Raw genomic sequence first — 11,301 nt, 5'->3', positions numbered from 1 at the left:
TTTTTTTTTATTAAATAAATTGTTATTGTTATAAATAGAGGTTTTGTGAATGACATGTAGAATAAAATAAGAGGTGAAAAGGAGGAGAAAATTTGTGAAAGGTACGCAACTCTATTTCTTTTATAAAATTTGTGTTATTTGTGATGTGTTCTTTGTCTATATGCATTTGTTAGAATGCGTATCCTTTTTTTCTCTTTGTTTATCATCATATTTTATTTCTCTTTAAGTATACATTTTCCTGGTCGCTAATACTATGGTTTTAAATTACGATCGCGGATACGGTAACGATTGTGGTTGTTGCGATTGAAGTCATTATGGTTGTTATAACTGTGGCTTGCGACTGAAGTTGTTTTCAAGTTTCACAAATTATATAAGATGTCCCCCATCTCCGTCATCATTCCCTGTTTCGAGTAGTATTCTTCTTTCATCTCCATCCCCGCGGATTTCCACTGATTTCGTGGTGATCCTCCAACCTTAAAAAAATATTATTGTGAATATTATAACAGTAATAAACGTCATATATAAACAAATGTATACAGATAGCATGTAACAATATAATTAAAAATCTTAAATTTATATTAATACATGCTATTTTAATAAAATTTTCGGAGACGGAGTCCGCCAGCCGGGAGATAAAATATCGTCCCCAATCTCAAATCTCTTTTAGGAGAACTTTCTCCTTCCATTCCGCATCAAAAGCCGCATCAGATGTTTTTGGCGAATGTTTGTTCAAATTTTCTCACAAAAAAATAAAATTTATGAACTTCAAATCCTAATTTGTGTCAAATCTAATGAAAAATCTTACTTTTAACAATCTTTCAACCGTGCATTTTAAGAGCATTCAAATTAGTGTTTGTGGAATAAACTAAGACTATACAACAGTAGATAAATAGTGTAGTTACATAGTAGTTTCATATTATATATAGCTTGTGAAATTTCAAAATGATTTCACACCGCAACAGCCGCATTGTCATTGTAGCAACTGCAATGACCGCATTCACAACAACCGCAACTGTTACCGCATCGGCGACCGCAACTACAATTTAAAACCTTGGTTAGTTAATAGCATAAAAATTTATTTTATTAAAGGCGTGATTGTTTGCAACGTACATGATTAATGAATAATTTAACAGAGTCTCAAAGGTTGCTTTCACATAAAAAATGGAACAAGCAGAGGACAAATTGTCAATTCTACCAAAATTCATTCTTCATAACATACTATCAAGGCTACCAGAAGAAGATGCCTATAGGACAAGTGTTTTATCAAAGGCTTGGTTAGAGACATGGTATACTTTTCCCATCTTATGTTTCTACAATATTGAATTGATAACAGAGTCGAAGAGTAAGGACTTGATTGAATATGTAAAGAGCAGATTATTAAGGTTTTGGGAGCAAAGGTTGGCCATCAAAGAATTTAACTTTTCTATAATAGATATTCTTGGATGCATGTCAAATGATTTTGATCTTTGCTTGAAGTTGGTGAGTGAAAGTGGTGTTGAAGTTTTAGATGTTTGTTTTCCTAAATATAGTTCTATGATCAGCCAAGATGAGAAAGGTCGTCGGGGAGAATGTTATTATGTCTTACCGAAGGGTGTAATTGAAATAAAATCACTTACCAAGTTGGTGTTAGAAGGGGGTATTAGAGTCGACGAAGCATTGAGGAATCATTCAATTAAATTTTTTTCGTTGAGAGAATTACATTTGTTGGAAGTCGTTTTGAAAGATGGACAAGCAATCGAGTGCCTCATTTCTTGTTGTCCTTTGATTGAAGTTATAACTTTGATGCTTTTAAGTGGCAGTATGAAGTCTTTGAGCATGCGTGGTCTAAAAAAGCTCAAGACAGTTTATGTTGATGGAATAAAAGAGGTTTATATCGATGAAGCTAATTCGAGTCTTAAGAGTTTATATTATTGCCATGATTATATGAGCATTCCAATATTTAAGATTGAGTTTATTCAGTGCTGCAAATTTTTGAAAGAGTTACTCTTGTCTTTGTATGATACTACTATCATCACAGAAAAATGGTTTCTTGAAATATTACCAAAATTTCCATTTCTTGAGACGTTGGAGATATGGAATTGCATACTGTCTGAGACGATTAATATTTCAAGTGTTCAACTTAAATATTTACGAGTATCAGATTGCTCTAATTTGAAGGTGGCCAACATTGATGCTCCAAATCTATTGACATGTAACTTTAAAGGTTTTAATGGCTCAAAACCTATTATATCTTTTTTAAACAATATTTCTACTCAACTACAACTCTGTCTTAGTATCTCGATTTATGATTTTGATATTTTTTACGTGAGGGAACTTCTCCAAAATATCAAACCCCAAAATGTTTTTATATCACTATTTCTATCCATCTCTTGTTCTGAGGTGAGTATTAATTAACTACTTTGTTTAGTTCATTCATTCAATTTCTATCACTATATAGATATATATATTTACTTAATTTGTGTGTATTTGCTTGCCCTGTAGGGTGCACCAAGACCGGTGTTCTTGGATATTCCATCCCCTCCACCAAGTATCAAGCATTTGGACTTAGACATTGAGATTCATTCAGAAATAAATGAAACTTTGTATTCAGATATTGCAGATTTTTTACTTTTGTGTTTCGTACCTGAATATATATCTTGGAATAACTTGGAAACCAAACAATTCGTTGAGGTATGTATGTCATCTTTTCTCACATCCCTTTAATATGAATTGTAAGAGACTAAGTCTCATTTCTAACTTTTTTTTTAATTGTCTAAAACTACAGTTTTTTTTTTGAAACGCTAAGGAGAAAAAAAGATGTTACTAAATGTTGCTGGCGTGACTTGAAAGAAGCCAAAGTTCAAGTCACTAGATTTATAATAAATGATGGGACCATGTTAAAATCGTTGCCAAATTATTCAACTCGAGGAAATATTATCTTTATGAAAGATATGTAATGATGTTGTGATCTAGGGTCTTTTAGAATATCATATATCACATTCAATTTTGTTATATTAATGTATAAAAAAAAATGAATATCATATTTATTCTTCAGTTTGGTCAGGTACGTACCAAGAATCATATATCTCATATTATTGACAAATACTTGATGGCACCTTGGTAAGGGTGGCCAGATTAATTTATGGGCAGATTCTTGATTAGGTAACCCTTTGGTGGACCTTTTGAATATTTTCGGTCCTTCTCATTCTTTTTTTATAGGCTAAGACCGCTCATTTTGTTTCTAATAATCATTAGCTCATTCCTCACTTTATTTTTACGGTCTATCCTAATATGATGTCATTATTAAATAATGTCACCATTCCCATTTACAAAACTAAGGATGAGTTAAAATGGATTCACTCTAATAGTGGGGTCCTTTCTCTTAAAGATGCATACTAGTTTCATAGGTCTTTAGGGTATAATTGTTGTTGCTACATTTGAAGCGAAATGAAAGAATTGGAAATGTGATGTTTCGTGAGAATATTGCTATGAATGTGAAGTTTTGGAAGGAAGTGAAGTCTTTGAAGGTTTTGTCCTCCAAGTCGAGAGTTAGGACTGAGAGCCATATTGACTTCCACCTAGGTGAGAGGAGGCTAGTGGCGACCACTTGTTTGGTTGGAATAAAAGAAAGAATGTGACATAGAATTGAATCCGGCAAGTCGCTAATTCTATCCACCGTTGGAGTTGAAATCGTAGTCTCATATTATTTTTTTTTCACTTTTTGGCTTTTCATTTTTGTATAAGGTTCAGTGAGAATAGGGTTTCTAACCGAGTATATATATGATATATTATTTTAATTTATTTACACATCAGTAATACTTTGCAAAAGTTGCAGAAGATCTCTTATAATAAAAAATAGCAAAAGATAAGATCTGGCTAAACAAAAACTTCGCAGAAGATTACCTCAAAAAAAAAATTCGCAGAAGATACGGAAATAATAGTGTACAAAGACCTTATTATCATTATTTTATTTATTATAAAGACCTTATTATCAGAGCAAAAAATATAATTGAAGTGCATATACTAAAAAAATATAAAGACCTCTGCTCAATTGCAATAAAAAAAATATAACTGGAGTGAACCAATGGGATGATTTGGCGGAATGCACGATTGATATTGAATGATAGTGTAAAAGTAGTTTACACGCATATACTATTTTCTATATATATATTTTGTTGTATTGGATGTAAATGTTATTTTGCATATACGACAATCAAATGATTTAGGAAAATAAGATCAAACTAAACTTCATTTTCATTTTCAATATCAGATTTTTTTAAAAAAGAAATTCTAGTGGCTAAAATTTTTATCTTAAAGGTGAATGAGTTCGAACATCACCTCCCGCATATATAATGCAATGTCCCTATCCCTAGTGGCTAGATATTGTTTTTATTGTGCGATTGTTCCTTTCTACAATAAGATTTAACTAATTTTTTTTCCCAATTTAGGATTTATGTATTATATAATTATGATAAAAGTGTAAATACAATAGTTTAAAAGAAGAGTATAATTTTATTCCCCGCAACTGCGGGAAGGAAGCCACTTGGGGTTGGTCGAGTGGTGTTGGCTTGGGCCCTTGGAGTATGCTCCTCTCAAGGTCTCAAGTTCGATTCCCACTGATGCCAATTTCGGTGGGCTAAGTCCATACAGAGCAAAAAAAACTCTGGCTTTAAATGGGTCCCGCAAGTGGACGGTGGGATTGGTCCCCTTGAATTAGTCGGTCATAAGACCAGATACCAAGTTTTCAAAAAAAAAAAACTGCGATCGGGAGGGGCCCCGAACCAGATTCAACCGGTGGTAAAAAAAAAGTATAATTTTTGTCAAAAAAAAGAGTATAATTGGGAGGAAGAAAAAACTTTTACAACAAAATTAATACAACTGTATTTACTCAACAACAAAAAAAAAGGACCATGTAATTTTATTGGATGAGTTTTTTTTTTATGAGGAATTTATTGGATAAGTTTATCACATAGTTTTTATTGTCTTTGAGAATATATTAATGTTATAATTTATTTTTATTTTTCTTACAATGGAATTGAGGATTGAATCAAAGTCTCTAGCACACTACCCAAGCCCCCTAAACAAAATGATAGATACCACAAGAAATTCATATACACAAATAGTAGATTTCGAATTCGAACCCGGAACACCATGAATTTTGACATTTGTCACTTGAGCTAAGGGTTACGAATATTTTTTACATGTATTTATTATTTATAAATCCTAATTATATAAATTTAATTTATATGCATTAATAATGTAAAATGGTTTTTTGCATACATCAAATCACATTTTATTATTTAGATATATTAATATGTATTTTAGAAAAAAAAATATTATGACATATCTAAACAATAAAATCTCATTGTTCTTAATATGATGAAAACTTTGTTTTTCATTTAGTTAGCATCTGCAATAAAATATTAAAAGTAGTTTTGCAACTGTATATAGGGGTCAAGTTTTGCAACCTTTCCTCTCAAATGGTAAGAAAAACTCAACTCAATTAATTCCAAGTTCAGACGTAACGGTGCTCATTTTGTAAATTGCTAATGGGACATCTTACCAACTTTTCTCTATATTGCAACTATTCCAGAAGGAACACAAAGTTTCCTGTTATATTGAACCTGAATATCCAGAAATGGTCTAGCGCAAATTTCTTCTACCGCTTCTTCCTCATTCTAGACCTTGCATATCTAGAGAGCATAACCAAGGAGAGAAAAAAATAAGTTAGAAACAAGAAGTACCCAGCATAGCAGAACAGAAATTGATAAAATCCAGTAGGTTAGAAGATACTCTATATGCATGCCACCCCGATCTGATGATGAGAGTGAGCTTCCCTGAAGCTCCTCCATGACCTTAACAGCTTGATCAATTTCCTGTCAAAAGAAAAAAGGTTGATAAGAACATCAATAAATGAGCAAAAACTCAGGGGAAAGGGTTATTTGATCAGTTTGGTACGCAGTAAAGAGAGAAGGTCGAACAAGATCTTGTTTCTACTAAATAAATAAATGCTGAATGGACATGAAAAAAAAAAAAAAGATATTATTCAACATCCATGTTCAATTCAACGGAGGTATGCATATGCCATGTTCTGATAAGTTTAAGTGACAGTCAATTGTCTAGGAATCATGAGATACTAGCAGCATACTACAAGGTTGCCCAACTGATATTTTTTTGCACCTAGTGATGTTCACTTTGATTAGATTTTGTTCCACTATACAGTTATGGTCATCTGAAGTTGTACAACTATGGTTTCCAGATGAATTTCAAACCTCAAACTGATGCATGCCAATATGAAAATCAAAATTGCAAAAACAAGTTTTAAACTCATGACACGACCCAAAGAACATGATCAATTATCATGTATTATGTTATACTTTTTTTTTTTATAATATATATTACGTTATACTTAAAAGTAGAGTTTCTTTAAAAAGAGCACTTCACAGCACATCACTCCAGAGAAAAGAGTATCTGAAAATTTACTGTTGTAACTCTCAAATTGCTAAAGGTTAACTATAAAATTTCCTCTCCCCGCGCGCCCTTTCCTCTCTGACAGCCACACACAATGTATGAATACAACATATGCCTACTATTCTACCAATAAAGCCAACAGTCAATAGGATATGTCATGATTAACATCGTTTAACAAAGTTTCAAGTGATGCCTACTATTCTACCCATGATGCCTATTATATCAACATGAAAAAGCAAATGATATGAACTATGTGATAACAACTTTCAAGTTTCAATGCAACAATGAATTTTGTAATACAGGTCTCAGATGAAAAGTTGTCGAAAAGTGCAGCGGTGCCTATATATTACATCGACGTAATATGATTCCTACTATATACTGTATATATTTTTATTTTTTTTACCCCAATTCACACTCCTTCTATGTAAGATCTGTGCCTATGCATAAGCCTGTGGAAAAACAAGGGCCAATGCCAGAATTTCAGATCCAAATTATTGTTGGCAACGTTCATAACTGAAGCACCATGGAATAGGTGAAACAGAAATTGTTGCCTTATATACTGTATATATAGACATGACAGCAAGTGTCATACTTTAACACTTACACCAATTAATAATGTTATGTAGGATGCAAAATTGACTACTCTGACCGTTGAATTCAAAGTTAAGCTTAAAAGAATTCATGCAAAAAAAATCCATACATCATAATATTGTTTCAACTTAAAAGATAATATATAAAAAATGGTCAGTTGCCTAATAATGCCAAACTCGTTATTTGGGGAGTGTTGTATGGCTATCAAGACATGTATGGCTGTCATAATTTTTGTGAAACCATAGCATTGGCTCGTTAAGCCGACCCTCCAAAAATATTTTTTAAAAAAAATACATGAAAATATTCCTTGTTAGATAACAAACCAATGAGTGTCCAAATTATTTAAAATTTATAGATCTGATGATACAGATAATATCTAATGATTCAACGGCCAGGTTGGTTAATTTTGTATCCTACAAAGTATATTAGTTAATGTAAGTCTTAAAGTTTGACACCTAGTGTCTTTTGTGCGTGTGCTTTATAATCAGCAAGAACAGCTGACTTACCTCAAAATCAGCAAATGCTACAGGCATTCCTCCTCTAGAACGCATCTTGACCATGTTGAATCCAGCATACCTGGAATAATGGATTGAAGACATTAAGTCCTATAGTCAAAAGCAAGTAGATGATTTTTTATTTTTTTATGATGAACAATGTCGGATCTAGATTTAACAAGAAGCAGCGGGTTCGCTTTTCCAATTTTATTAACAATACTAGACGTCCTTGGCAAATCCATGAATAAGAAATAGAAGCAGCAACTCACCCAGAAAAAGCTTGCTTTAATTCATCCTCAGTGCAATTGGGCCCAAGATTTGCAATAAAAAGAGTGGAACATGGTCCTCCATCACCACCACCTTTTCCATGTTTCTCCTGCAACCAATTTGAAAACATCATGATACATAAGTGCTTAATGGGAAAATGAAAGAAAAAAAATTACAAACTAAACAATATTTTTTTAAAATTAACAAACTACACAATTTTGCATGTTTCATAATGGTTTGGCTGAAACACAGAAAGGGACAAAATCTGTGTGCAGTATTTGATGAGAGAATATTGGATGTTTTATGATTTCTACAAATGCATTGAGATAAAGAGTTCCAATTTCCAACATATTGCTAATGCCAGGCTTTCCTTACCCTTGCCACAGGTACACGATTGTCAGAACCAACAACAGCATCACCACTGCATAGGCAGAAGATATAATATTCTTAGTGAACGCTGTTCAAAAAAAAATATTCTTAGTGAACCAATTGAAATTTTAAAATACTTGTGTAATTTTATTATTCATGTTTCGTTTGTGTTAACAATTTGCAGAACTTTGAACTTGAGGTATGGAAAAGGTATGAATATCAATTGTATTATAAACCTTTGTGTGGTTGCTATATCGCCATGGTCGCTGCCATTTTCTGATAGTTCATCAGGCTCACTTTCACCTAAATGCAAAAACATTGCAGGTGAGCAACACAAAATAAGAGGGGCAATAATATGAAACCTAGCCACATTTTCCTACTCTCTAACTCATTAAATTCTAATATCACCCACCTAATTTAAGTTGAATGTTACAAATAGCTATGTATGTATTGTAGTAAAAAATAAAATAGTAGCACACCATATCATCAGTCCTTTCAAAATAAAAAATGTCTATGTGCCTTGAATTTATAATCAAAGAAATGTTACCATCATCACTTGACGATCCCTGAACATTGGCTTCCCCCTTTGACCTTTTATCTATAACCACGTAGGCTCCACCACCTGTGCGTTTAAAATAAAACCACTAATCATCCTGGAAAAGCAGTAAAATTATAAAAGTATGAGTTTGGAAAAGTTTATTTACACTTTACAACTATTATAAGCTTATCTTATGTCATAAGCATTTGTGCAAATGTTTGGATTAAACTTATAAAAATAGTTTATCGCAGGTCTATAAGTTATTTTCAGCTTATTTCAATAAGATGCCCCAGATTTCTTATGAAAACAACTTACAGTTTATATGAATAGATTAACTTTATTTTATCTTTTAACGATATGTGTTTATTCAATGTATGCTCAATTAAGTTGTTTACCCGAACACTCTATAAAACACATTGACTGTGTCCATAATTCATCAAAATAAATTGGGGGAGAATGGAAGAAAAATGGTTTCAAGGATAAAAAGAATGGAATAAAAGTGAAAACAAGAAGATATCTAAATTCTATATATGCATTATAGCTTGAAAGTTGATGTTTCCATGTTTTCCATTCCTCGTATTTTTGTTCATATTCATCCATACCAGTCCTGCATAATATATTTACCTGGTTTTCGCTTCCTCCTAGAGTTTGACCTGGCAAGTTCAATATGTAAAACAGACCCAGATTGAGGATCAAATTTCACGCCCTGACGATCATTAGGAAAAAATTATATTAGATCGAAGGCCAACTTCTATAAATTGAAAACATTTTATTTGTAAATATGTCCCCTTTCTATCACAAACCACTACATTTGAATAACAAATTTGAAACATCATATATAATCCACTAAAACTCCTAGGGCTTCCTTCAGAGTATATGTCAAGAGAAGTCATTGAAATTAACAAATTCTGATGAGGTGCACTTCATAGCTTCTAGAATATCACTACAGGAAGCATTTGGTTAACAGGTTTAATTAAATGTTAATTCAATAAGCAATTTCAGAGAGATTAATTAAAAGTGCTTATTCCTATGTTGTCTTCAAGAGCTTATTGAAAATAACATGAAAACACAATAAACATGGCATAAACTATATTTTTCAATCCATCTATAAGTGAGTAAATACCCAATTTGATCTCTGAAATTGTAGGACCATATCAACTCCTCCCTCCACATTATCAATATTTCAAAATGATCCTTAGAATCGTAAAATGTTATCAGGTTCGTCTCTCGGTCTGGATCAGTTATCAAATGCATTCCTAATATTATTCACTTGATCTCAAATGTATCCCGGACATTATAATCCCACCAAATACCAACAAAGGGACGAATCGAATTAAATATTTACAATTTCAGAGTCACATGTTTGATATAGTCCTACAATTTTCAGAACCAAATTATATATTTACTCTATACCTAAGCACTAAAAAAGTCGCCACCACTCTTTCAATGACCCCCTTAGTCCAAAAAGGGAGAAAAATGGCACCAAAAAGTTCATTCACTCCAAGGAACAACAATCAAAACAGATAATTGCAATAATTTCATAAAATTAAGCTATTTAATCTCACTATTCATCATGGATTACGCAATATTCGAAACTAGGCACTCACATTTAGGGCGTGCAACGCTGCCATTGCTGCCTGATGATTGAAAAACGTAGCAAATGCAACAACCTGAAAAAGAAAATCGAAATTTTCATCAATCATATACAAAATTCTCAAATTTCAATCTCAAAATTGAAACTAAAACACTCGATAGAATCGAGAATTGAACTGAAATTGAGTACCTGATTGGCGCGGCCGGTATACTTGAGTTGGCAAGAATCGAAACCAGGACGACGGCGGAAGAGGTTGTGAATCTCACGCGCTTTCACGTCGTCTGGTAAACCGGAAACGAAGAGCGTGTTTATGTTGCTTCGTTCATCTGGCTGGTAAAGGTAATAAGGATCGAATGGTTGCATAGCCATTCGGAAGGTTGCGCCGGTGAAAATGAATTGGTGAGGTCCGTCGTTTGTGGCGGTGATGACGGAGGTTGAGAGTGAGCGACTCCGGTATGTGCTTTGCTTTTGTAACTACGTAACCAAGTTCTTAAGGGTATGTTTGGTTCGGGGTTTTTGGAGGGGAGGGGAGGGGAGGTGAGAGAATATTTTAAATGTTTTGTGTTTGGTTCAAATTTTATGAGGGGAGAGGAGGGGAGGGGAGGTGAGCAAAATCCCTCCAATGACCAATTTTTGCTTCCCCCCAAATTGGGGGGATTTGGAGGGGAGGGGAGGTGAGGAGAGATGAATTATTATAATTTTAATTACATTGACATAATTATCCTCATATTTATTTGAAAATACCAAAACTTTCCTTTTAAAATTTATATTAAATCATACTAAGTTATTTGCTTGTTGCCATTTTTTTTACGTTGCCTACATCCTGTGTTTATTTTTTTCCTGTACTATTTTTATTTTTTTGTTTTTATGTACTTTTTTTTACAAGATACTTGTTTTTATTTTTTACTATCCTACAACATTTTTGGATGAATATTTTTTTTATATATAATAAAATGAACACTTTTAAATTCGTTGCACTATATATATATATATATATA

The 11,301-nt window shown here is 32.7% G+C and overlaps 2 protein-coding genes across 3 annotated transcripts; one reads left to right on the top strand and one right to left on the bottom strand.

The window, feature by feature from the left end:
- Positions 1 to 631: 631 nt before the first annotated feature.
- LOC123886776 (FBD-associated F-box protein At5g18780-like) lies at positions 632 to 3,617 on the top strand. Its single transcript, XM_045936064.1, has 3 exons — positions 632 to 2,379; positions 2,482 to 2,670; positions 3,423 to 3,617. Exons 1-3 carry the CDS (start codon positions 1,162 to 1,164, stop codon positions 3,615 to 3,617), a joined length of 1,602 nt encoding a protein of 533 aa, XP_045792020.1. The 5' UTR covers positions 632 to 1,161.
- A 1,739-nt stretch (positions 3,618 to 5,356) lies between these two features.
- On the bottom strand, positions 5,357 to 10,790 carry LOC123883170. Of its 2 annotated transcripts, XM_045931904.1 has the most exons (10): positions 10,493 to 10,790; positions 10,317 to 10,379; positions 9,334 to 9,415; positions 8,719 to 8,793; positions 8,408 to 8,474; positions 8,178 to 8,223; positions 7,805 to 7,911; positions 7,548 to 7,617; positions 5,773 to 5,855; positions 5,357 to 5,672 (listed from the first exon to the last, which is right to left on the bottom strand). In XM_045931904.1, exons 1-10 carry the CDS (start codon positions 10,670 to 10,672, stop codon positions 5,639 to 5,641), a joined length of 807 nt encoding a protein of 268 aa, XP_045787860.1. In that variant the 5' UTR covers positions 10,673 to 10,790; the 3' UTR covers positions 5,357 to 5,638. The 2 variants fall into 2 exon arrangements, with proteins under 2 accessions (XP_045787860.1, XP_045787861.1); XM_045931905.1 differs by lacking the exons at positions 5,357 to 5,672; positions 5,773 to 5,855 and adding an exon at positions 6,782 to 6,899 and having other exon boundaries at positions 10,493 to 10,786.
- Positions 10,791 to 11,301: the final 511 nt, after the last annotated feature.

Source organism: Trifolium pratense, linkage group LG5, assembly GCF_020283565.1.
Source record: "Trifolium pratense cultivar HEN17-A07 linkage group LG5, ARS_RC_1.1, whole genome shotgun sequence".
Classification (NCBI taxonomy): domain Eukaryota; kingdom Viridiplantae; phylum Streptophyta; class Magnoliopsida; order Fabales; family Fabaceae; genus Trifolium; species Trifolium pratense.
Note: the sequence above shows the minus strand (reverse complement) of the source record. Positions and strands in the feature narration are given on the sequence as shown.